This window comes from Budorcas taxicolor, chromosome 5 (assembly GCF_023091745.1).
Source record: "Budorcas taxicolor isolate Tak-1 chromosome 5, Takin1.1, whole genome shotgun sequence".
In the NCBI taxonomy this organism is placed as follows: Eukaryota; Metazoa; Chordata; class Mammalia; order Artiodactyla; family Bovidae; genus Budorcas; species Budorcas taxicolor.
The window spans coordinates 150,318,785-150,345,985 of NC_068914.1; the positions used below are offsets into that span (position 1 = coordinate 150,318,785).

General features: G+C 54.1%; 1 protein-coding gene across 1 annotated transcript in view; it reads right to left on the reverse strand.

The window, feature by feature from the left end:
• The window catches only part of TEAD4 (TEA domain transcription factor 4), a 61,214-nt gene that overhangs the window by 10,336 nt on the left and 23,677 nt on the right, over nucleotides 1–27,201 (reverse strand). Inside the window, exons 3-10 of the mRNA XM_052640053.1 lie at nucleotides 22,358–22,612; nucleotides 6,837–6,901; nucleotides 6,385–6,447; nucleotides 4,805–4,810; nucleotides 4,752–4,757; nucleotides 1,791–1,919; nucleotides 543–586; nucleotides 91–146 (exon numbers count right to left, since the gene is read on the reverse strand). Coding sequence (XP_052496013.1) covers nucleotides 91–146; nucleotides 543–586; nucleotides 1,791–1,919; nucleotides 4,752–4,757; nucleotides 4,805–4,810; nucleotides 6,385–6,447; nucleotides 6,837–6,901; nucleotides 22,358–22,364 — 376 coding nt within the window. The 5' untranslated portion in view covers nucleotides 22,365–22,612. The remainder of the gene's footprint in view (nucleotides 1–90; nucleotides 147–542; nucleotides 587–1,790; nucleotides 1,920–4,751; nucleotides 4,758–4,804; nucleotides 4,811–6,384; nucleotides 6,448–6,836; nucleotides 6,902–22,357; nucleotides 22,613–27,201) is intronic.

Genomic DNA, 27,201 nt, shown 5'->3' on the forward strand with positions numbered 1-27,201 from the left:
GGGGGCGTGAGTGCCCAGCTGTCAGGGCCTGGGACCGGGACAGGAGCCACAGAGTGTGACACAGGAGGGAGTCAGACCCTGCCCACCCACCTGGCAGAGGCAGTGACGGCTGGACAGTGTAGGTTTGCTGGGAGAAAGGTTTCACACTGCAGGAGACGAGAGAGGACGCATGAGCCCAGGGCAGCCTTGGAGCCTCGGTCAGGCCCCAGCGCTGTCTGTGAGGCAGCCCGGGGGGTCAGGACTCTGGCCTCCTGCTCCCTCAGGATTCTGGCCGGCCCATGGAAGCAGCATGTCTGTTGGGCAAACCCATCACTCCCTCCCTCCCACCCAGGCCAGCCTCCTCCCCTCGGGTCCCGAGCTCAGGCCTTGCTCCACCCAGGACAGACCAGGGCTTTGGCAAAAGCTGGGTGAACCATCCTTAAGCACAGGGCCACCCGGAAACGCTGACTCCACCCTGTGGCCCACCCACCCTGTGGCCGGGGTCAACAGAATGGTTCACCGGCTCAAGTGCAGCCCAGGGAGCAATTAGAGGCCATACTCACTCGTGGGACGTTCCGGCTTGGCCTGGCAGAGCTCCTTGCCAAAACTGAGGAGGTAAAAGCACAGGGTCAGCAGAGCCCCGTGGGCACGGCTGGCATTGTGGAGTCAGACATGGCAGGGGCCCTAGAGCTGGAAGGGAGGCTGGAGCCTGGGCCCGGGGGCTAGGGAGGGTGTTAACACCCCTGCCTCCATCCAGGCAGCATGGCCTCCCAGAGAATGCATCCAGGAAGCCCAGCCCCAGGAACATCCCCCAGTGCGGGGCTCCCAGGAGAAGCCCCCAGACTCACAGACACGGCTCCTCCCGTCTCCTCCCTGAGACAAGTCCTCTGTGACGGTGCCAAGCATGGCCCCCAACAGTCCTGGAGTCAGGCATCCTGCTTAGATCTAAGCGCCCCAAAGTCACGTGGGCACACCCCAGGTCCTGTCGTCCTGTCTACTCAATGCCCTGCTGGACTAGAGGCCTCTGGACACACTGAACGCCGGCCGGATTGGAGGCTCGCCAGACGGCCCCTTGTTCTCGGGCCTGGGCTGGTGCATTAGTCCCAACAGCCAGGAAAACCCTATGCGGACACAGCCCTGGGAAGGAGGGGCCTTTCTGGACTGTTCTTAGAGAGGCCGAGAGACCCGTTCTCAGGCCAAGAAGTTCACATTCAAGACGAGTTTGCTCTGGGACGTCAGCCTCCACCTGGGAGGAACACCTGAGGGGGAAGGGGCATGAGGCCAAGTGGGGGCGGGGGTTACTGGGGACTGGCCAGTGCAGCCCCACAGCCTGGGGCCTAGGCTGCCTCTTCTGCACATGTGCATGTTAAGCTGCTTCAGCCACATCCCACTGTTTACTATGACCTGCAGCCTGCCAGGCTCCTCTGTCCATGGGATTCTCCAGGCAAGAATACTGGAGTGGGCTGCCATGCCCTCCTGCAGGGGATCTTCCCCACCCAGGGATCGAACCCAGGGATCTCACGTCTCCTGCACTGGCAGGCGGGTTCTTTACCACTAGCGCCACCGGGAAACCAGGCCAACTCTGCAGAGTCCCCAGGCCGGCCATCTGATGGCGTGGCTTCAGCCTGTGTCCCTGCCAAGGCCCCTAGAGGGCAGTTCCAACACCTGCACGGCCCTCGGTCCTTGGTCCCTCCTTCCCTGAGAAGACTCAGGTGAGGACTCTGGCGTGGCCAGCGCCGTGTCTCCTCAGAAGGGGGAGGAGGGAGAAGGACAGGGTGGTCCAGCCTCTGGCTGCAGGCAGCTCCACTTACCCCTGAGACCGCTGGGTAGCCTGGGCCCCGGGTGAGGGTCATTTTACTGTGGAAGGCTGCGGCGGAGATGATCTGGGCGGACGACATGGCAGCCATGCTCTGCAGGGCCTTGTCCTTAGCTGCCTGATCCTGGGGAGACATTGGGGGGAGGCCTCAGCACGGGCACCCTGGCAGGCCAGGAGAGGCCCCAGGACCAGGCTCCCGCTCCTGCAGGGCTGTCAACCTTCCCTGTGACTCTGAGCAAGTCACTGGGTGGCTCTGATCCCTTTCCTCATCTGTCAAAGGGGACACTTGGCCTGCCTGTCACACTAGCGTTTAAAGAGACTTTGACCCACTCCCAGGCATATAGCCAGAGGAAAACATGATCGAAAAGGATACGTGCACCCCAGTGTTCACTGCAGCACTGTTTACAACAGCCAGGACGTGAAAGCAACCTAGATCAACAGAGGAATGGATAAAGAAGGTGTGGTGTACACATGCAATGGAATATTACTCGGCCATTAAAAAGAACGAAATCGAGCCTTTTGCAGCAACAGTGGATGGACCTAGAGAGTGCCATACTGAGTGAAGTCAGTCAGACAGAGGAGAAATGTATGACATCCCTTATGTGTGGAATCTAGAAAGAAATGATACAAATGAACCTACTTACAAAACAGAAAGAGACTCACAGAAAACAAACCTACAGCTGCCAGGGGGAAGAGACAGTAGGGAGTTTGGGATGGATGGGTACACACTGCTGTATTCAAAATGGATAACCAACCACGACCTACTGCATAACACAGGGAACTCTGCTCAGGGTTGTGTGCCAGCCTGGATGGGAGGGGGGTTTGGAAGAGAATGGATACGTACATATGTAAGGCTGAGTCCCTTCCCTGTCCACCTAAAACTACTAGAACATTGTTAATCAGTTATGCTGCTGCTGCTGCTAAGTCGCTTCAGTCATGTCCAATTCTGTGCGACCCCATGGATGGCAGACAACCAGGCTCCCCTGTCCCTGGGATTCTCCAGGCAAGAACACTGGAGTGGGTTGCCATTTCCTTCTCCAATGCATGAAACTGAAAAGTGAAAATGAAGTCGCTCAGTCGTGTCCGACTAGTAATGACCCCATGGACTGCAGCCTACCAGGCTCCTCCGTCCATGGGATTTTCCAGGCAAGAGTACTGGAGTGGGGTGCCATTGCCTTCTCCAGTTAATCAGTTATACCCCCAATGCAAACTAAAAAGTTTAAAGTTCGAAGAAAAATAAAGAGACTTTGAAGGTCACCTGCCAGACAACAGCTCTCCTGTTACCAACCTAAGGGACACCTGTGAACAGAGACCACCCAGGCCTCACTCACCTCCACACCAAGGGTGTCTGGGGCCCCACCTGGCTCATGGGAGAGGATGTAGGAATATGCTCAGCAGAGGTCATCTCCGGTCACATGGACCAGTGGTCCCTGTCTCAGTCCTGGCCTATGGGTGTCAACTGTACCATGGGCACCCACAGCTCCTGAGCCTTTTATGTGTCAGAATGTGACTGTCCTCTGTAGTCCAAAGACCCTCCCCCAAAATGGGGCTCACCCAGCACAAGGCACTGAATGAATGAGCAGTATCATCTGCTTATAATAAATCCTTGTTAATACTTGTCTAAGCCAACGGTCCCAATCTGAGCTCCCCAACCCCGAAGGGCCTCTCAAGCAATAAGACAACATCCTGTATTCCAAAAAAGTCCATATGGATCGGAAATAAGACCATACATACAGACAGTGGGCTGGTACAGGCAGCATTACTGGGGCTAAAAGGTTGGGTTATGTCAACTCGGGAGCTGTGATTAGAAATCCTGTATCTTTATGATGGATTATTTTAAATGGGAAAAATACGTGGGCCCTTTATTTAATCACCAACTTGGTGACCCAAATCTGTCCTGAATGATAAGCAAGCAGATTGCTGAGGGAGGGCCTCACAGCTCACAGCTGGGTTTGCTGTGACTTCACTCGCCCAGTGGGTGGCATTACAAAGGTCCGAGTGTTGAGCCCGGCACCCTGTGGGACACAGTGTGGGGCCAGGCCCTTCTACCCAGACTCTCAGGGACCTTTACAGTCACAGGGCACCAGACAGCCCCCGGAAAGTAAAGAATGCTGTCTCACTTTGGCTCTGAACATCATAGGATCTCTGTAAGGCTGGCAGGACTTGTCACACCCCTATTCTAAGATAAACTGAGGCTCAGAGAATTTAGGGGACCCGGGTGTTGACAGGGGTCGCAGGCCAGTGCCCTGCGAAGTGGGTCCAGGACAGGCCTTCCATGACCTCTGACCTCTGCAGGCCCAGGGGCTGAGCAGGCTGAGGAGGGGGCAGGTCAGGACCTGAGGGCAACCCCGTCTTCAGCACAGAGGCGGCAAGAGGCCACACTGAGTGGTGGGCACCCGAGCCCACTGTCCTTCTGGGGCCAATCTTGGATCCTGCTCTAAGGCGATCCTTATTAACCAAAGTATCAGGCTGCCTCTCTGCAAGGACTCTGGGGGTCTCAGGAGCATCACCCAGGCTTGCTCCCTTCAGGACTTGGATGGGGCAGCACCCCAGGTACAGGCTCTGTTAACAGACCCCTGTTAACAACAGCACTGGGAGGCTGGATGGCTCCAACCCGAGGTCAGAGACCTGTACTCCTTTCTCATAGCTGGCCTAATGAACAGCCAGGGACCAGCAAGTGGAATAGGAATCGGGGGGAGTGGGGGGGGGGGGTGGTGACATCAGTGACCTGGTACTGAATTTTGAGGTTGGAGGGGACCTCAGATAGCACCTTGATTAACTCTGTCATTTATAGGCAGGGAAGCTGACAGGAGCTTGAGGTGGATGACCCAGCCAAGTGCCCACAGGCAGAGCCAGGCCAGTGACCCAAAGATTTCCACCTGACCTTGCTGCCCACGGAGGAGCTTAACTGCACTGGGCCCCAGACCCCTTGGAGAATATGGTAAAATCCTCAGACCAAATTCTCCCCTAAGTGCATACGCAGGAAAATGTGTGTATTACTTAAAGGACCAGTGCCTCCCCTTGAAGTCTGTCTGGTGGTCCACTGAGGCTGTTCCTGGCCCCTCATCAGAGTCTATGGACAGGGACAGGTTCAGTCCCCCCAGCACATGTGGGCCATACAGCTGGGCCCCTTGGAAATCAAGAGCTCCCCTCAACAGCTCTAAACAGAAGCCTGGACACTCCAGTCTCCATCAGGTCCCCTGCTGGGCCCCATGGAGTCACAGGGCAGCCAGAGAGTAGAGCGGGGAGCAAGTGGGCGCCAGGGCTGAGGGTGTCCGGGTACATGTGCCAGCGTAAGAGGGAGGGACCAGCAGCTGCGGCCAGCCAGCTGTCCTGGGGGCAAAGGGGCGAGGGCTGGGCCGCAGCTGTGGGGGGCGGGGACGGCTGGGTGGGCAGCGGGGGCAGCCTCCTGTGGCCTCCCACCCACGCCTTCCAGGCTCCAGTGGCAGGGTCATGGGCCGCAGTCCCAGAGGGGTCCTCTGTGGTCCTCCAGCCCAGGGGCTTTGAAACTGGGTTCTCATATGTTTTCAGGTTCGAGAGTCGTGGGGCCTGAGAGGGACGTAGAGGAGGGGTCCCTAGCCCACTCCTCGCCAACTTAACTTTGACCACAGCAGCTCCTCTGACATTGTATCAGTGATAATTCAGTTAGGAAGAAAAACAGAAAGGCTTCCACTGCTTTAAAAAAATGTCTGTGGGGAGTTCCCTGGTTGTCTAGTGGTTGGGCCTCTGCACTTTCACTGTCGAGGACCCACGTTCAATTGCTGGTCGGGGAGCTAAGATCCTACAAGCCGCACAGTACAGTCAAAAAAATTAAAATTAAAAAAAATTTGTTTTAATGTCCATGGATTTACTATTCTGATCTAAGGCCCAAATGCTGGCTCCTCCACGGGAGAAGTAGTCACCCAAGGGGCCCTGGCTCTGGGGTCCAGAAAGCCTGAGTCCCACGGGGAGGGGGCTCCCACCAGGGCTGGCCCCCTCGAGCAGTCACCTGTCCAGGCCTGCAAGGTGGGGCTGATCCAGGGAGGGACAGGAACCTCCAGTCCCAGAGAGTGGGGTGGGAAGAATTCCACCAGCCCCTCCTCCAGCATGGAAGCCCTCTCCCCAGCAGTGCCTCCCAGGCCCCGCCACCCTCAAACAGTAAGGGGCTGAGGGGTCCTCAAGGAAAGGGGCCTGGAGGTCAATCCTGTTGCCCTAGCCATGGGATTCGGGGCATGCACCGTCCCTCTGAGCTGGGCGGGGGGTGGAATGCACAGCAAGAGACGGGACTGTGCCTCCCAGGATGCTGAACCTGGCCGTTCACACACACACACACACACACACACACACACCTGCCAGTCAGTGGTCAGTGTACACACACACACACACACACACACACACGGCTGCCAGTCAGTGGTCAGTGTCCTCTGCTGGATGGGGGAGACAGGTTACAGGCTGACCCCCACTTTCCTCAGCACCTTGAAGCCTGCTGGCTCCGCGGGCAGTCCCGAAACCCATGGAAAGGCTTTTCCTCCTGGGAAAAGAGCCCAAAGTCCCAGAGGCCAGCCCTCCCAAGCCCTGGGCCCTTGCTCCCACCGCCATCCCTGTCTTACCTTTAGCTTGGCCTGGATCTCACGGGCTTTTCGCCGAGCCAGCACCTGGATGTGGCTGGACACCTGAGGCAGGAAAAGGGACTCCTGTTCCTGCCTTCTCCCCGAAGGCCACTCCCCACGGGGTTCCCCCCGGCCCTCCACCCGCCACAGCCCTCCATCCACATCACAGACTGACTGAATGAATGAATGAAAGATCCATCACTGATGGGCCCTCGGTTCTGCCCTCCCCGCTAAACAGAAGTGAGGTCCTCCTGCTGGCCAGGAGAAGTAGGGGAGGGGTCTCTCTCCTCCCAGTGACGGTGGCGGGGACCCCAGGGAAACTGACCGTCTGGGGCACACTCAGTGGAGGATCCCTCCCGAGCTGGCCCCCAGAGCCCACACCTGGCCCCGCAGAGGGCCAGGCCCACCCTGAGAGCCACTGTTGGTGCCAGGGCACCCGCGCCAGGGCCCACCTGCTTCCTGGTGCGGGTCTTCCCTGTCCGGAGCTTGATGTAGCGGGCGATCAGCTCGTTCCGACCTGCAGAGACACAGCAGCCTCTCAGTGGGAGGGCCCGAGGGACCCCAGCCCTCACCTCTGCCCACCTGCCCAGCACTTGGGGTGATGATTCTGTAGGCCCCTGCGCCCCTCCCCCCACCCTCCTTAGATCCCAGGGGTCTCCAGGCAGCAGGAGGGAGCCAAGGCCTTGCTGGGGATGGTAACCTGAGGACACGGTGACAGGGCCATGGGTCTCCGGCTGGTGGGCACACAGCTTGAAACTCCCCCCGCCGGAGCCTCCCCTCACCTGCAGCCTGGCAGTCACCTCTGCTTATGCCTCCCCTGGGGCCTCCCTGCCTTGGCCCTGGCTCCAGACAGCTCCCTCGGTCCCCACCACCTCCACGAAAGAGCAGGACCGGACAGGGTGTCTGTCTTGCCTGTGGGCAGCAGAGGGCACATGGGACGCAAAGAGCGTCTCTGGAGGGGAACCCGCGGCCCTGACCCGGACACAGCTCCAGGGCTCCTGCTAGACCATCACCAGGTCACACGAGTGCTTCCTGCCGGCCCAGCCTCCTAGAGGAGATGCCGCACGACCCCATGTCCTCCCTGGTCATAAATGAGATCAGGATGAGGGCTCCCCGCCTTCCAGGAGCTCACCACCTGTGTGGCCAGACGACGGCCCGGTGCCTGCATCCAACGGGGCCCACGCTGTATGCTGAGGACGAGGCCCCAGATCAGGCTGGGTGGCCAGGTGAGCCTTGAGCTGCACTGACCACTGGTAGGATTAGACCATAAAGAAGGGCACTGGGGGAGACAGAGGGTGAGAGGGTTTGAGAGGGAGTGATGACCTCCTTTCTCCACCTATGGGCACAGTCTCCAGCCAGCCCAGTCCTCTGGGCTTGGCTGAGCCAGGAGGCCTGCGGGGGGTGAGAAGCTGCTGATGCAGGGGGGCAGCGAAATGAGCAGGCCACCCGCCACCTGGGTGGTAACCAGGGCACCCAGCCAAGGCCACGCGGGTCTCCCAGCTGACCTCTCCCCACTGCCAAGGCTGAATCAAGAGCCGCCCTCAGGAGGTCTTGTCTGCCAGGAAGACTCGCCAGCCTAGGAGCACAAACCTGTCTGTGTCAGGGAAAGAGGGGGAGGTCCAGACCCTGGGGACACTGCCTGTGGGCTGATCTCTCTAAGCCCACGGTCCAGCACCATGCCCCTTCTCAAAGCTTCCCAGGGAAAGGAATTCCACAGGCAGTCCAATGGATGTGAGACAGTCCTACTCCACGTCTAACCAGAGGCAGTCATGCTGCAGCTAGGAACAGCAGAGAAGTGGGTCACGGGCTGGGAGTCGAGGAGCCAGGCTGCAACCTGGCAGCTCCACAGACAAGCTCTGGGGGCTCACTGCTCACTTCCCTCTGGACCCTCACACAGCCTCCTCATCTAAAACCTGGGCCCTGACGGCCGTAGGCTCATCATTCAAACGTGTCCAGATTGTACAGACTTGGGAACAGACCTGGACTCTGGCTTGACCGCAGTTCTCTGGAGCTCAGTCTCCCTTCCTGTTAATCAAACGAGCTCCAGGCCCACAAGAAGAGTCCACTGCCAACAGTTCAGGGGCAGAAGGCAGATGGGGTGGAGGTCCTTGGGGCCCCGAGGCTGAGCATGGTGCCGGTGGGCATGGTGCCAGCAGTGGGGGAGCCGATGGGGACCCTTTGGTCAGCATCCGGGATCCAGTTCTCCTTCTGCTCCAGCCCAGCCCTCATAAGGGCAGCAGCCCATCACTTCTGGGTCTGTCTTTTCGCGCTAGATTCTTAGCATCAAAGACGAGGGGACCACACCTCCCTTCAGGTCTGCATCCCCAGACTTGGCATCTCTGTGTCAAATGAATGAACGAGTCTGCCAGCAAAAGCTGATGACTCTGTTTTCAACCTAGGTTGGAATCCAGCCCCTTCTCCCCCATCCACCACCACCACAGTTCAAGCTACCACCTTCCCTGGCTGAATTCCCTGCTCTGAGTCCATTCTCTACACAGCAGCCACTGTGATGCTATTAAAACTCAAGCCCCCTCCAGGGGCTCCCACCTGCCTGCTTAGAAAGTGTCCAAATCCCTACAACAGCCCAGAGGCTCCCCCAGGATCTGTCCACCCATCCCCAGCTCAGTCCGCCCCTCACCCCACACCACCTACCTCTGAGGCTCTGAGCTTTTGCTGGACGTGCCAGGCCTTCCCACCTCAGGGTCTTTGTATGTCCGGTCCTCTCCTCAGAGACCCCCGAGGCCCACTCCCTCATCTTCACGTCCCAAAGGCAACTGTGGCTCAGCGGCCACTAGAGGGGGGGACATGTTCCCTAAACAACCCACTGAAAGCTGAGGTCACCCCCTCGAACCCCCACAACTGCCCGTCTACCCCTGACTCCCAACAGGAGGAAATCTCCTGTTTATCCCTAAAACTAAGAAAAGTGCTGTACAGAGCAAGCGCCCAGTAAATGCTTGCTGAATAGATGATCTGACATTGGTCACATCTTCTATGGGAAAAGTGACTTAAATTTTAAGTGCAAATAGGGGACTTTCCCGGTAGTCCAGTGGTTAAGACTTCTCCCTTCAATGCAGGAGGGTGTGGATTTGATCCCTGGTCAGGGGAGCTAAGATCCCACATGCCTCACAGGCAAAAAACCACACCTAAAGGGGAAGCAACATTGTAACAAATTCAATAAGACTTCAAAAACCAGATCCACATTCAAAAAAATATTTTTTATGGCTGATACACGTTGTTGTAAGGTAGAAACCAACAACACTATAAAGCAATTATCCTCCAATTAAAAATAAAATAAGTAAATAGAAAAAATAATTAAAGAAGAAAAAAATATGCAGATAATCCACTTTCAATGAGTCTGGCATCATTCTCAAAGTGCTCTCCTAGCCAGGCCTCATTTGAGCCTCTCACGGCAGAAACAAATCCAGATTTCCATGGGGCCTAAAGCATATGAAAACTGTGGGGCTCTCTTTGAGAAAAGGAAATTAGAAATACACACACAGAATTAGGTTCAGACCCTCTGGAGGTGAGGATGGGCTCATTCTCTTGATGGTGGTCACGGCTCCATAGGTGGACACATGGTCAAACCTACCAAACTGTCCACTTCAAATATGTGTCGTTTATTGCACGTCAATCAGATTTCAATAAAGCTATTTTAAATTTTTAATTAAAACTAAAAAGTTTTGGAAATTCCCGTGGTTAGGACTCTGTGCTTTCACTGCTAGCTGCTAGTTGTTCAGTCACTCAGTGGTGTTTGACTCTTTGCAACCCCGTGGACTGCAGCACGCCAGGCTTCCCTGTCCTTCACCGTCTCCCTGAGTTTTCTCAAACTCAGGCCCATCGAGTCGGTGATGTCATCCAACCATCTCATCCTCAGTTGCACCCTTCTCCTCTCACCTTCAATCTCTCCCGGCATCAGGGGCTTTTCCAATGAGTCAACTCTTCACTGCTAGGGCCCAGGTTCAACCCCTGGTCAGGGAATTAAGATCTTTCAAGCCACACAGTGCAGCCAAATAAGTAAAAGGAATTTTAAACATAAATAAACAAATTAAAAATTCAGGCACCTGGAAGGGGCCCAGGCAGGTGAGGGCCCTGAAGCGTGAGCCTCACTGACTTCACTGGAAATGCACCTACCTGCCCCACAGAAGCGCAGGCAGATGGAGCATCTCACCCAGGTGGGCACAGCAGATGCAGGGTTAACGCCCGGGTTTGAGTCCTGGCTCAGCCACTTGGAAGTGGCTCCGGGCCTGGCAAAGAAGGTGCTCCGACTGCAGGAGGTCACTCCCCGCCTGGCCTCCTGGCCTGGACATAGTGGCACCTCCCTCACTGCTGTGTGTGCTCAGTCGTGGCCGACTCTTGTGACCCCATGCACTGCAGCCTGCCAGGCTCCTCTGTCCGTGGGGTTTCCCAGGCAAGAAGACTGGAGTGGGTTGCCATGCCCTCCTCCAGGGAATCTTCCCAACCCAGAGATCGAACTTGCGTCTCCTGCATTGGCAGGCGGATTCTCTACCACCGCATCACTTGGGAAGCCCCGTTAAACAGCAGCCAGGAAGCCCCTGCCCACCCCTGGCTGAGACCGTTTCTCCCCACATCATAGAGACCCCTCAGGTCCTGAAGACAGAGCCCTACCCAGCTCTAGAACCACCTGTGTCTCTGCTATGGGGTCCAGGAGCTCTGCCTCCAGACAGGCCTCCTGGTCCTGGGCACAAGGCCAGCAGTGGGGCCAGAGGAGCCAGACCAAGGGGTCCAAGGCTGGCTAGGCTGTCTTTGTGCTTTTCAAGTTGTGCTTCTCTCCTTCTGGGGCGATTTGCCCTCCTCTCCCTGGCCGGCCCCTCTCAGACCATACCCCATCCAGGCCCTTTGTGCTGATCAGCAGTGGAGGATCCCAGGGTGGCAGTGGAGCCCCGGGTGTCTCTGGGTGTCTGGAGCCGAGGGGGACAAGCAGCTTCCTTCCTGCACCCTGAGGTCCTCCCGAGGTCAACCTGGCCATTCTACTGCCTCCAGACCAGCTGGCATCTGATCCAGACTTTATACAGACATAGGGAACCGCTATAGTTTCTTTCATTTTTGTGATGATAGTAATAATAATGAATGCTTATGGAACATACAGGAACCTGTACAAATACAGAGAGAAGACAGTATCTGCTCTATATGTGTTCACACTTTTGCCCTCCTGGGGCAGCTGTTCTATCTTCCATTCCAACCACAGGGAGATCGAGGCACAGAGAGGTTTACAGGCTTGTTTACATCACAGGCAAGCCCGTGGTTGAGATCGAATCCAAGCAGTCTGGTTCTCTCTCTTTTTTTTTTCATTTTTGGCCACGCCATGTCACGTGTGAGGTCTTAGTTCCGTGACCAGGGATCAAACGTGCATCCACTGCGTTAGGAGGAGGAAGTCCTATTCACTGGACCACACCGCAAAGTCCCTAGAGCCGATCTCTTAACTTCTCTTTAACATAAGAATGAGAGGACCGACCAGGTGGCCCCAGGGGTCCTATGCAGCCTAAGTGAGAAGAAACTAAGGCCCAGAGAGGGGACATGATTCATTCAAAGTCACATGGTTTATTACTGACCCAGGGCCATGGAACATCCGTTTTCTAAGGCCACACCCAGGGCTTCACAATGGCTCCTCTTCCCCGTGGATGGTCTGGGAGTTGCCTGAGACCATTCTACTCCACCTTTCTCTGCCAGTTCCCCCACCACCACCCAGGCCTCTGCATGAAGTCCTTAGTGATGGCTCACTGTCCCTTGCCCTGACCCTGCCCGGGTCCTGCAGGGACAGCCAACTACCTAGGCCAAGAGCCCGTCCCCCCACTTTCACTCTCTCCTGGACAGTGGCCCCAGGAATGTGGGAGCCAATGACGAGGTTATGGGGGTGCCAGGAGGACCCCGGAGCCTGGGCAGCAGCAGAGAGAGCCAGGCAGTGTGCAAAGCCACTAAGCCACAGTGAAGGCAGCAGAGGAAAGCAACGGCGGAGGGAGTGGAGTGAAGTGAAGTCGCGCAGTCGTGTCCGACTCTTGGTGACCCCATGAACTGTAGCCCACCAGGCTCCTCCGCCCATGGGATTCTCCAGGCAAGAATGCTGGAGTGGGTTGCCATTTCCTTCTCCAGGGGATCTTCCCGACCCAGGGATCGAACCCAGGTCTCCCGCATGGCAGGCAGACACTTTAACCTCTGAGCCACCAGGGAAGCCCAACGGCAGAGGGAACCTAATAGGAAATCCAGATGAGTCAGTGGGGAGACAGGAGACCCACACGCTGTCCCAGCTCTGCCCCCAGCTGCAAACCCTCTCCAGGGGCTGAGATCACAGACTGGGGCAGCGGGAGGCCAGCTTGGACCAAGTGGAGGCCAGCAGGGCAGCTGGGCATTGCAGTCTGGCAGTGACCTTGGCCAACCCCAGAGAGAGTCTGGGTGGGGCTGGAAAGGACACCCCACCAGAAGGTGGCCCATGTGTCAGAGAACATGTGCCCAAAGCCCCCACCCAGCTCACACCCATGACCCCACCCTCCATGGGCAAAGACAGCCATAGGGATTGACGCTCAGGCTAAAGGTGGGCCCTCCCAATGCAGCGGCCCACTCCAGTATCCTTGCCTGCAAAATCTCATGGACAGCGGCCACACCAAGTGACCACCCCCGACTCTGAAGCCCACGCCTGGAGTCACACGTGTCCTGCCAGTCACCCCAGGCTCTTTCTCAGTCACACATGAGCCACACACGAACCTTCAGTTAGTGTTAGTGTTAGTCGCTCAGTCATGCCCGACTCTGCAACCCCATGGACTGCAGTCAACCAGGCTCCTCTGTCCATGAGATTTTCCAGGCAAGGATACTGGAGAGGGTTGCCATTTCCTTCTCCAGGGGATCTTCCCAACCCAGGGATCGAACCCGGGTCTCCTGCACTGCAGGCAGATTCGTTACCAACTGAGTTACAAGGGAAGCCCCTCATGAACCTTTATGCCATCTGTAAATCCTGTCTGGGACAGGCCTCTTGTGTGTCTCATCCCCTCCCTGCACCAGCCCTCCCCCTGGGCCATAAACGTGTTCAAAGTTTATGTCCATTAAGAAAGGTCGAAAAGACAGTTGTTTTTGCTAATATTGACAATACAGTCCTGTTAGAACTAGTTTTCTAGTCAAAGCTATGGTTTTTCCACTAGTCATGTATGGATGTGAGAGTTGGACCATAAAGAATGCTAAGTGCTGAAGAGTTGATGCTTTTGAACCATGGTGCTGGAGAAGACTCTTGAGAGCCCCTTGGACAACAAGGAGATCAAACCAGTCCATTGTAAAGGAAATCAGTCTTGAGTATGCACTGGAGGGACTAATACTGAAGCTGAAACTCTGGTTACCTGAGTAACCAGAAAAGACCTGGAAAAGACCCTGAAGCTGGGAAAGACTGAGGATGGGAGAAGGGGATGACAGAGAATGAGATGGTTGGATGGCATCGCCGACTCGATGGACATGAATTTGAGCAAGATCTGGGAGTTGGTGATGGACAGGGAAGCCTGGCGTGCTGTAGTCCACGGAGTGGCAAAACAGTCGGACACGACTGAGCGACTGAATTGAACTGAAAACTAGTTTTCAAAGTTGAAAAGGGCATGAGCTTCCCCTTTGAAGCAAAGGGAGATATTCAGCAGAGTCCTCACAGGGAGGGAGCTCTTTAGAGGAGCTGACATTTCACTCTTGCAGTGGGTGGCTGCGGAGGAGACCAGCCCCTCCCCCCAGCCATGCACATGGCCTGGCCTGGGGGCCACTCTGGCCAGGGGTCAACTGAAGCTATAAACACCTGCAGCTGGAGGAGAAGGCTATTTGTGGAGAAGACACTTTTCAGGCCTGACATCCGAGCTGTCACCACCATTGTCCCTGGAGAGCTCTTGGACTTCTGGTGAAATCCAACCCCATCTTCAAGGCCACTGCCCAGGTGGGCATGCCCACTCCCGCCTCCAAGCCTGGTGCACAGGCTCTGCGGCTCTCTGGGCTCAAGTCATTTGAGCTCCTCCAAGGCAGGGAAGAGGTCCCCCACAAGTGCTGCAGCCCGTTCACTGGGCACCTCTCGGCCCGCAGTGACACCAAAGACTGTGCCGTCTTTCAACAAGAGCGTGAAAAGGTGCTCAACATCACTAACCTTAGGTGAAGGTAAGGTAAGGTGAAGTTGCTCAGTCGTGTCTGACTCTTCGCGACCCCATGGACTGTAGCCTACCAGGCTCCTCCGTTCATGGGATCCTCTAGGCAAAAATACTGGAGTGGGTTGCCATTTCCTTCTCCAGGGGATCTTCCCAACCCAGGGATCGAACCCAGGTCTCCTGCAATGGAGGCAGATGCTTTAACCTCTGAGCCACCAGGGAAGCCCTCGCTAACCTCAGGGAAATGCAAATGAAACCATGAGATACCACCTCACACCCGCTAGAATGGCTACTGGAGAAAAATGGAAAATAAGTATTGCCAAGATGTGAAGAAATTAAAACACTTGTACGTTGCTGGTAGAATGTAAACTGGTGCAGCCACTGTGGGAGATAATCTGGTAGCTCCTCAAAAAATTAAACAGAATCAGCACACGATCCAGCAATTCCATCTCTAGGTGCACACCACAAATAACTGAAAGCCGGGTCTTAAAGAGCTATCTGTACACCCATGTGTACACTATTCATAATACCCGGAAGGTAGAAATACCCACATATAAATTAATAGCTTAAATGGATCAATAAGATGTGGTCCAGCCATACAATGGAATTCAATGGAATTGTTCAGCAGTTAAAAGAAAAAAAGAACGAAGTTCTGAACCAGGCTGCAACGTGGATGAACCTTGAAGGTACTGTCCTGAGAGAAATAATTGAGACACAGAAGTGCAAGGACTGTATGATTCCACTACCGTGATGTACCCAAAATGTTGTTGCTATTGTTTAGTCACTAGGTCATGTCCAACTCTTTGCAACTCCATAGACAGGCTTCCCTGTCCTCCATTATCTCTTGGAGTTTGCTCAAACTCATGTCCATTGAGTCAGTGATGCCATCCAACCATCTTATCTCTCTGCCACCCCCTTCTCCTCCTGCCCTCAATCTTTCCCAGCATCAGGGTCTTTTCTAATGAGTCGGCTCTTTGCATCAGGCAGCGAAAGCATTGGAGCTTCAGCGTCTGTCCTTCCAATGAATATTCAGGGTCGGTTTCCTTTAAGATGGACTAGTTTGATGTCTTTGCTGTCCAAGGGACTCTCAGGAGTCTTTTCCAGCACCACAGTTTGAAAGCATCAATTCTTCAGCACTCAGCTTTCTTTATGGTCCAACTCTCACATCCATACCTGATTACTGGAAAAACCATAGCTTTGACTATGCAGATCTTGGTTGGTAAAGTGATAGCTCTGCTTTTTAATACACTGCCTAGGTTTGTCCTAGCTGTTCCCAGAATAGGGTTAAAATTCATAAAGACAGAAAATAGATTATAGGCCATCAGGGCCCGGGGGAGGGAGGAAAGGGATTTACTGCTTAATGGGTACAGTTTCTCTTGGGAAGAAGGAAAAAGTTCTGGAGATGTCCGTGAGGATGGTTGCCCGACACTCTACGTGTGCTTAATACCACTGAGCGGCGTACTTAAAAAGGGTCCGGATGGTACATGTTAAGCTCTGTGTGTTTTCCCACAATAAAGTATATGACGAGTTGGCTGTTCACATGAGTAATGTGAGTATATGTGTAATATATGAGCAATAAAATGAAAATACATGAGTAATAAATAAAACCAACCCCCCCAAAGGCAGTATTATTACTCTCCCCATTTCTCAAGTAAGGAAACTGAAGCTGAGAAGAGGTACACAACATGCCCGAGGCCACGCTGGCCCCTGGACAGAGTGGATGTGGGCAGAGGTGCCCATCGTCAAGCCTCCAGAAACAGGAGGCCAAGGACCCAGGCCGGATGAAGGAGACACACAGCACAGGGCGGCGGCGGGTCCAAGGTTCACAAGGAAGCGGGCAGAAGTCGACTGAGGCTTCCTGACCTGTGCCATCCCTGCAGGGACCAGAGCCCCACCCAGGTCCAGTCTATGCTCTGCCTCTTGCAAGCTAGTGATTCACCTCCGATGAGGGCCTCCCAGGTGGCGCTAGTAGTAAAGAACCCGCCTGCCAATGCAGGAGACATACGAAACGCAGGTTCATCCTTGTTTGGGTAAGATGCCCTGGAGGAGGGCACGGTCACCCACTCCAGCATTCTTACCTGGAGAATCCCATGGACAGAGGAGCCTGGTGGGCTACGATCCATAGAGTCTCAAAGAGTCAGACACAACTAAAGCAACTTAGTATGCCAGGCATCTCAGATGGGCCCTGATCACAGTGCTTTGCCCAGATCCCCAGGGAAACCCCCAAACCCACACGGCTAGTCTCCACCTCTGGGCCAAGGATCACTCCCTTCGGCCCTCCTCCACCCAGCCAAGCTCCACTTCCTCCCAGAAAGCTCCCAAGGTAAGCCAGCCCCTGGCTGACTCCTCTAACCAACATGAGTGCCATCCATTTTCTTTAAAAATATGTTCCTCCGGCATCTCCCTCAACCATGAAGCTGGCGAGAACAGAGACCATGGCCCCAACCTGGCCTGGTCCTGAATAAGAACCACCCGACGGCTAACAGGCCACGAGGCACCCAGGGAGACCCGGGAGAAAGAGCGGTCAGGGGGAGGGCAGACACAGACACTTGGGAGATTCAGAGCAGCATCCAAGAAGGTGAGGGGCCTGGTGGGCAGAGAGGAGGAAGGACAGCAGCAAGACAGCAGCTGGAGGGAGAGTGAGGCCACCGGGGCCAGACTCACCTCCCACCACCTGCCCACGGGGCCAGAGCCAGGCTGGGCAAGGAGGTCAGAGTGACCAGCAGCGCCAGGATGAGGGTCACACCATGACGGGGCAAAAACACAGGCTGCTGTGAGCCGGGGAAGGGGAGCCCCTCGGCATAGACAGGACCCTGCACCCGAGTGTCACCTGCATGTCTGTCTTACCCTAATCAGTGGTCCTGCTCTGGGTGTGCGTGGGCTGGGCTGGGGGCAGGCCTGAACCCCCATCCTCAGAGACTCCAGGTCTCGGATATTCCTCTGGGCATTTTGTGCTTCCTGCCTGAGAATCCAGCTGCCCACCTGGAAGCCAGGTTGAGGACTCTGGATGCAGAGTCGGGGATTAGGGGGGTAGGGGAGGAGCCCTCCAGGGTGCCCAGGGCTCAGATGGGGCAGGGGCACAGAGGGTGGCAAAAAAAATGGGTCCGGGAGGCTAAGAGGGTGGTGAGCAGCCCGAGGTCTGAGTCAGCTTGGCAGCAGGTCCCTCTCCCCCTCCCCCTGGGCCTGGGGCCCATCCCACGCCTAGGCCTGAGCTCAGAGTTATATATACCCCCCAGCTGGGCCACTCACTCGGGCAGAGAGCCCCGTCCACTCCCCGGCGAGGCCCCACCTTGGCTCAGCCCCCGCGCCTGTAAGAGGAGACGGGGAGCTGGGAGAAGCCAGCGTCTGGGCCCCGGGCAGGATGTGTACCCGAGGAGGACAGGTGCTGTGGGGGCTGGGTTGGTCACCAGACTCTGCAGGGATTGGGGGAGGCCCCCCTCCGGTCCCCCTGCCCAGAGCCTGACCCACCTGAGCCGGGGCCAAGCGGGAGCTGAACTGGCTTCGAAGAGCTCACCAGGGCCACTTGGGGTGACAGGGAGCGCTGAGCAAACCACCCCCCCCAGCCCCCACTTACTACCTGAGCGACTCAGGGACTCAGCCTCTCTGAGCTTCTCTCTCTGCATCTACAGAGGCTGTAAACCCTCCCTACTCACCCCTCCCCGCCAAAGATGGTCACTATGAAGCTCTGGCCTCCTTGGCCCCTCTCCTCTTCCTCCTTCGGGGTGGCCCCCCCACCCTCAGCCCCTCTCTATCTCTGGGCACATGGGAAGGAGGGCCACAAGGGACACCAGCAAGACCCACAGTGAGCCACTGTCTTCATCCTGCTTCCCCCGCCCATCGGCTCCCCTCTTGCCAAAGAGAATTCCACCCCCGGGACTGCTGAAAGTGTGCCTGCCTGCTGAAAGTGTGCCTGCCTGCTGAAAGTGTGCCTGCCTTTCCCAAACCCTGCCTCAGTCGCATCGCCAGGGGACTAAGCTCAAGTCTCCCAACCCCGATATCTCTCTACGTGAATAGAGATAGAAATAGCCACCCATAACGACTGTCGGTCTGGTCAAGGCTATGGTTTTTCCAATAGACATGTATGGATGTGAGAGCTGGACCATAAAGAAAGCTGAGAGCCGAAGAATTGATGCTTTTGAACTGTGGTGTTGGAGAAGACTCTTGAGAGTCCCTTGGACTGCAAGGAGATCCAACCAGTCCATCCTAAAGGAAATCAGTCCTGGAAATTCACTGGAAGGACTGATGCTAAAGCTGAAACTCCAATACTTTGGCCACCTGATACGAAGAACTGACTCATTTGAAAAGACCCTGATGCTGGGAAAGGTTGAAGGCAGGAGGAGAAGGGTATGACAGAGGATGAGATGGTTGGATGGCATCACCAACTCAATGGACATGAGTTTGAGCAAGCTCCGGGCGATGGTGATGGAGAGGGAGGCCTGGCGTGCTGCGCTTCAGGGTCACAAAGGGTCAGACACGACTGAGTGACTGAACTGAACTAAACGACTGAATAAACTGAAGCGTTCACCCAAACGTCTGTCAACTGAGTCAACAGCTATGCACCACGGGGTCCATCCATATGACGGAACGTGACCCAGTCTTCCAAAGGAAGGAGGTTCTGACACCCGCTACGTACGACGTGGAGGAACCTCGAGGACACGACGGTCATTTAAACAAGCTGGACACAGGAAGACAAGCACTGTGTGAGCCCACTTACGTGAGGTCCACAGAGGAGTCACAGCCACTGAGACAGAAAGTGGATGGCGGGCACCAGGGGCCGGGGGGTGGGGGAGCGGTGCAGGTGAGTGTTTAAGGAGGACAGAGTTTCAGTTTGGGAGGATGAGAAAATTCTATAGACGGATGGTGGGGATGGTCACACAACCGTGTGAATGTACTTAATTTCACTGAACTGCACACTGAAAAATGGTTAAAACAGTCAATTTGATGTTCCATATACTTTACCACCATACACAAAGGAACAGCTGGTCCACAGCGGCCCTCAAACACTGTCCGCTGGCTCTCCACGGTTTGCAATCCCTTGGGGTCTTCCCCACATGGCAGTGACCTCAACTTCCTCCCCAGGCTGAGTGCCTCTGCCCACCTGTGTTTGCCAGGCCCTCTGTCCCTTGAAAGCAGGAAGAGAAATCCTGCCAGGTTCCCCAGGAACCCATCACAGTCCCACCAGGGACCTGCCAGCTCTCCAGCCACCCACCTGCCCCTCCCTGCACACCCTGCCCTCTTCTCACCCTCACCCCTCAGCTCGTGACCAGCAGGCACCCCACTCTCCAACTGAGCAGTGGGAAGCACCCCAGATACTCGAGACCCTTCCTCCCCAGCTCCACAGGCAAAGCCTCCATGAAGCAGCCCCATCTGGACCCACGGATGCTCCATGCACAGTGCTGCCTCCTCCACGAAGCCTCTGCAGGGACCAGAGGTAAGAACCAGCCACTAGAACAGGGGTCAGGCAGGGCGGCCTAGGGGCTGACACAGGGCTTGAGTAGAGCCACGGCGGAGGGGCCAGTAAGGAGGGATGAGCAGCTTCAACTGCTGACTGAGGAGCAGACCTGGGGTCCAGAAAGGACCTTGCTTCCATAACAAGCAGGGGATGAGTCCTTTGTCCTCACAGGTGAGGGGCAGGAGAAGGATAAAGGAGGCAGGGCTGTGTGGCTCCGCAACACCCCGGGCCAGTGAGTAAGAGGCTTTGGGTTTGGTCACTTGAATTGAGTTGAACAGTGTCCCCTCAACATTCATGTCCACCCGGAACCCCAGCACGTGACCTCATCAAGAAGCAAGGTCTTGACAGACATAATAAGTTAAGATGAGGGCATACTGAATATAGGGCTTCCCTGGGGGCTCAGTGGTAAAGAATCCACCTGCTAATGTAGGAGACACAGAAGACGCAGGTTTTATCCCTGGGTCAGGAAGATCCCCTGGAGGAGGAGATGGCAACCCATTCCAGTATTCTTGCCTGGGAAATCCCACGGGCAGAGGAGTCTGGTGGGCTACAGGCCATCGGGTCATATAGTCAGACACGACTGGGCTCACATTGGATTAAGGTGGGCCCCCGATGTCTGGTGTCCTGATAAGAGCAGGATACACAGAGACTCGGAGAGGACAGCCATGTGACAACAGGGTCAGAGACGAGAGGGATGTGGCCACAAGCCAAGGGCACCAGGGCTGCCAGCTGCCACCAGAAGCCAGGAGGGAGGCATAGCACACATCCAACCCTACAGACCCCCTTGGGTTCAGACTTCTGGCCTCCTGACCCTCCAGAGGATACATTTCTTTGTCTAAGGCACCCCTTAAATTTGTGGTGATTTCTTACAGCAGGCCTAGGAGATGAGTTGGGTCAGCCCCCAAGGGCCCCTCACAGTTGACGAAACATCTGTGCTGGGGAAGGGCATCTGGCTTGGAGCCCTCTCACTGAGGGCAGAGGGCGACCCAGGGAGCAGCACCCTGAAGCACCTCCTTTCCTGGGAATCACAGCACGGGGGCTGGAAGGCTTCTGTCAGTCACAGAGACTCCCTTGCCTGCCCAAGACCCATGTCTCAAGCTGGGTGTCCTGGGGGACTTTCCAATGGCTGAGCTGAGCCTCCCAATGGCTGTTACTATTTGCTCTGCTTCCCCAAAGCCTTCCTTCAAGGCTATGGTTTTTCCAGTAGTCATGGATGGATGTGAGAGCTGGACCATAAAGAAAGCTGAGCACTGAAGAATTGATGCTTTTGAACTGTGGTGTTGGAGAAGACTCTTGAGAGTCCCTTGGACTGCAAGGAGATCCGACCAGTCAATCCTAAAGGAAATCAGTCCTGAATATTCATTGGAAGGACAGATGCTGAAGCTGAAACTCCAATACTTTGGCCACATGATGGGAAGATCTGACTCATTGGAAAAGACCCTGATGCTGGGAAAGACTGAAGGTGGGAGAAGGGGACGACAGAGGATGAGATGGTTGATAGCATCACTGACTCGATGGGCCTGAGTCTGAGCAAACTCCAGTAGTTGGTAATGGACAAGGAGGCCTGGCGTGCTGCAGTCCATGGGGTCCAAAGAGTTGGACACGACTGAGCAACTGAACTGAACTGAACTTGCTTCCCCATATACCGTATCTTCCACCCGAAAGTCAAGACAGAGCTTGGATGGGAACGGAATCTGGGGAGAATGGAGACATGTATATGTACGGCTGAGCCACTCTGCTGTGCACTGAAACCATCACAACAGTGTTAACCGGCTATACGCCAATCTAACATGAAAAGTTTAAAAAACAATACACAGTCACAGAAGTCAACACAGCCCCAGGCGAATGGCTCAGTCCACCGGCTGCTGGACACTGAGCATGTTCCCAATCTTAATGGCTCAGGAAGACCTAGCCTTCCTGATCACTGTCCTCTCTGGGGACACTCCATCTTCCCTGTGTACGGCTACATGTATGCTCACCGCCCCCACCGCCCCCACCGAGCAGGGCTTAGATCTGCCCCACCCCAGCTGGTACACAACAGACTCCTGCCTGGGGGAAGGAGGGAGGGAGAGGATGAGCAAGGACATCTTCCTAACACCCTTGACACGTGGGAAGCTGGGAGAAGGTCAGGCATTTGCCTGGGGGGCGGCTGGAGGGATTTTCCCAGCCTGCCCTGGGGGGATGTTCTGCCACTCTTCCAAGTCTTCCCCCACCACCTTCTTACCAACCTCCACATCCATCCAAGGGCATCTCCTCCAAGATCCTCCCATCCCTTAGGAGTCCAGACAGAATAAAGCAGCGTCCACCTGGGAGGAGTCCCAGGAAGTCACACCCCTCCATCACTTGGTGGGAACGTGACTCGACCCTGAACAGGGGTACGGCTGCCCAGACCCAACAGCCTCCTTACCATACATCTTGCCTTCATCCGACAGGATGATCTTGCGCCGACCGCAGGGTGGGTAGATGGCCAGGGCCTCCTGGAAGCTCTGCTCAATGTCGGGGCTCCACACGCCCTCCGCGTCATTGTCGATGGGCTTGTCCAAGGCCTGGCTGCCCCCAGAGACGTTGCTCCCCTCGGGGGAGTTGGGAGAGCCCCACTCGTTGGAGGTAATGGTGCCGGCCTTGCCCTCCAAGGCTCCGCTTGGAGGAGCGCCCGTTGGACCTGTTTGGGCAGAAACCACCAGGGCATCAGTGGACGAATGTGTGGATGTGGGGCAGGACACCCAGGGAGCGCCACCCCCGGAACTGGGTGCTCCTCCTTTCTTGCCCATCGCAGCTCAGGAGCTCGAAGAAAAAAGCCAGGGACCCCAGGGAACAGAGTGAGGCAGAAGGTAGGGGGGCAAGGGCAGGTCGTCTTCAGTCCATCACCCTCAGCTTCCCACCCTGTGAGAGCTCAGTGACCAGGCCCTGATGTGTGGGTCTAAGGCCCAAGATGGCACTGGGAAGCCAAAAGTGAGGCCCAAGTATCAGGGTTGTTCTATGTTAAACCACAAAGGGGCAAAAGAATGCAAAATATTGTGCACTGTAACGTAAAGTGGGAACAACAGCTAGGGAAAACAGTATGGATGTCCCTAAAAAAATCGGACTACCATATGGTCCAGCAATTCCACTTCTGCATATACAGCCGAAAGAATTGAAAGCGGTGTCTCAAAGACATGTGGGTACACCCCTGTTCATAGCAGCATTATTCACAATAGCCAAGAGGTAGAAGCAACCCAAGTGTCCATGGATGGATGAATGGATAAGCAGAACATGGTGTCTATATATTATACAGTAGAGATGAACCTTGACACTTTATCCTAAGTGACGTAAGCCAGTCACTAAAGACAAATACGCTGTGATTCCACGTTTATGACGTCTGAGAGCAACCAAAGTCATAGAGACAGACAGTAGAATGATGGTCACCAGGGGATGGAGCGGGGAGGAGGCAGGGAGTTGCTGGGTACAGAGTTTCCGTTTTGCAAAATGAAAAAGTTTCGGAGATCTGCTGCTGCACAACAATATGTATATACATTTTTTCCCCTGGTTTTAAGTTTACCTTTTATTTTTAAAAAATTTTTATGGCAGTACCGTTGATTTAATGTTGTGTTAGCTTCAGGTCCACAGCAAAGTGTTTCAGTTATACATATATCTCCTTATGAATATACTTTGACATGACTCAACTGTATCCTTCAAAACGGTTAAGATGATTAATTTTATGTGTCTTTTTAACCATAATTAAAATATGAAATTAAAAGAAGCATACAAAATAAAATGCAGGTCACCATTCTCCTACTTCATCCCAGCTCAGGCTGTTTTTAGAGGAAGAGTCTAACCCTGGCAGATTCTCAGGTGTTAGGGCTTCCCTGCTAACAGTCAGTAAAGAATCTGCTTGCACTGCAGGAGATGCGGGTTCAATCCCTGGGTCAAGAAGATCCCCTGGAGAAGGAAATGGCAACCCACTCCAGTATTCTTGCCTGGGAAATCCCATGGGGATTACAGTCCATGGGGTCACAAAGAGTCAAACATGACTAAACATGAACAACAGCAGCAGCACGTGCTAATAATCTTAAGGCAGTTTTTGGATTATAAAAACCAGGTGGACACCAGCTACCTCCCAAAGCCCTCTGGAGCCCCCAGCATCCCCTCTCTCTCAGCCACCAAGCACCTCTGCAAAGGAGGACCCCCTCCCCATCGCATGTCAGCCCCTCCCTTCTTCCTCATTAGCCATCAGGAGCAGTGTCAGGAGTCGGAACACCTGAGTTCCCACCCACTACCATCCAAGACTCTCTGAGATAAGACCTCCCCAGGCATTCCTCCTCCCTGTCTCTCTCTTCCCCAGGCTTGTTAGAGGCACCACTGTTCACAGAAAGGTGGGCATGAGGGTTAGCACGGTCAAGGTCACAGTGGAGGAAAAGGAGGAGCTGAGTTGGGGGCAGCGCCTCCTGGGAGGGGTGGAGGGTCTAAGGAGCTTGGCCTGGCTGCTGGCACGGACACGTAGTTGGAAGGAGGGTAGAACCACTGAAATTCAAGGCAGGAACCCCAGCGGAAGCCTAACCCAATCCCCTCAGCTTGAGGATAAGCACCCTGAGACCAGGGAGGCCTAGGGACACGCCAGAGGTCGCGGAGCCAATCACTAGTGCAGCTGACTCTCGATCTCTGCCCCAGGGTCCCAGGTTTTTCAGCGTAACAAACTTACATCAACCTCCTCTCTGTGGCTGTTAAAATAAGTTTTCCTACAGCCACTATGGAGAACAGTACGGACGGCCCTTAAAAAACGAAAACTAGACCTACCATTTGACCCAGTGATCCCACTCCTGGGCATCTACCCAGAGAAAACCATAATTCAAAAAGATACATGCATCCCAGTGTTCACTGCAGCACTATTTACAGTAATCAGGACAGGCAAGCCACCTAAGTGGCCATCAGCAGAGGAATGGATAAAGATGTGGTGCATATATGTAACAGAGTATTACTCAGCTATAAAAAGGAATGAAATTGCGTCATTTGCAGAGATGTGGTTGGACCTAGAGACTCTCATACAGAGTGAAGTCAGTCAGAAAGGGAAAAACAAATATCATATATTAATGCATATATGGGGAATCTCGAAAAATGGTACAGATGATCTGATTTGCAAATCAGAAATAGGGACACAGACATAGAGAGCAAACATCTGGGACGCCAAGGGGAAAAGGGGGTGTATGGGGTGAACTGGGAGATTGGGATTGACATGTATTGATAATATATGTAAAATAGATAACTAACAGGAACGTACTGTATAGCACAGGGAACTCGGTGCCCTGCGGTGACTTAAATGAGAAGGAAATCCAAAATAGAGGGGATACATGTATCTGCATGGTTGACTCACTTTGCTGTGCAGCAGAACCTGACACAGGGTTATAAAGCAACTATACTCCAAATTAAAAAAAAAGTTTTCCTCAATAGTCTGAGGGTGTCAAATAATACTAGAATGGGTTGCCATTTCCTCCTCCAGGGGATCTTCCTGACCAGGGATGGAACTCACATTTCCTACATCTATCTCCTGCATGGGCAGGCGGATTCTTTACCCCTGAGCCATCAGGGAAGCCCAGTAATGAAGCCGCTGAGTTTTAGTGGCCACACCTATGCGACCTTACACCAGAGGCATGCAGGGTGGCTGCAACTCAGTCCTCAGAGGAAAGGTAGACTGTTCATAAAACACGACATGGAAGACAGTCCGTCTTGACCTAAGCCCTAGGTATAAAAAAGAATCGTCTTTCCTCAGAATTTGCAGCCAACGTTCTGCCCTTAAGTGGATTTGAGATCTGAACTTCATATTACAGGAAGCCCCAGTCAATTCACAAAAATAAACAGTGACCCCAGGCTAATAATCTCTAAGTACACAATCTTATCTCAGACTGCTGAGACCCAAAGCCTTGCTAAAGAATCTCAAAATCCAAAATGACAAATATAAGAGGAAACGATCTCAGAGCTTCTGAGTATGGTGACCATGTGAATAGGCGGGGAGAGGGGCTGCCCACAGAAAGGGCGTGGAAGCTTGCTTGCTTCCCCAAGCCACGTCATGTGCATACCTGGCATCTGCTGTTCCTGAGTTACATCCTTTTATAGCAAAGTGGTAGGCTGGTAAGTGAAATGTTTCTCTGAGTTCTGAGAACCACTCTAGCAAGTGAATTGAACCCTAGGAGGTGGGGGTCTCTGGAACTTCCAATGTACCTATGCATGCGTGCTCAGTTGCTTCACTCGTGTCCGACTCTTTGTGACCCCATGGACTGTAGCCCACTAGGCTCCTCTGTCCGTGGAACTCTCCAGGCAAGAATACTGAAGTGGGTTGCCATGCCCTGCTCTGGGGGATCTTCCCAACCCAGAGATCGAGCCCGTGTTTCCCATGCACTGCAGGTGGATTCTTTACCACTGAGCCACCAGGGAAGCCCCCCAGTCTGTCTGTAGTTGATGATAACCCGAACTTGAAGGGTGAGGGCCGTCTTGTGGGCCTGAGGCTTTAGCCTGTAGGAGCCCGTGCTACTTCCAGATAGATAATGTTAGAACTGAGTTGAATTGTAGGGTAAACACTTGCTGGCTGGTGACAGGAAAAACACCTAGTCACAGACTGGACTTGGTGACCAGAACTTTTAATGACTAAACACTAAAAGTATTACACTTCAAGTCAGAAGTAAGATAAAGAATGCTCACTTTCAACACTGAACACTCAACACTGTAACCGAAGTCCTAGCCGGTACAGTAGAATAAAAGAGCTCCGCAGACTGGAAAGGAAGACGTAAAACTGTCTTTGTGCTTAGGAATCGTGATAGAAGATTGAAAAGAAACAAACCATAAAAAGAGCTTCTGAGTTCAACAACACCAACATAACAAAATCAATTCCATTTTTATGCCAGAAATAAGAAATTTGATAACGCAATTTCTTAAAATATCCTGTTTAGATACAAAGTCATAATTTATCGAGTAGTGATAAATCCAACAAAGGATGAGATCTTTACAGAGAAAATGGTAACTGCTTTAAAAGATATAATTTCTGCATGAGACAGGGTGCTCAGGGCCAGTGCATTGGGATGACCCTGAGGGATGGGATGGGGAGAGAGGTGGGAGAGGGGTTCAGGATGGGGAACACATGTACACCCATGGCCGATTAATGTCATTGTATGGCAAAAACTACTACAATACTGTAATTAGCTTCCAATAAAAAAAATTAATTAAAAAAATAAAAGACATAATTTCTAAATAAATGGAGAAGAAACTGTGTGTTCGTGGAAAATA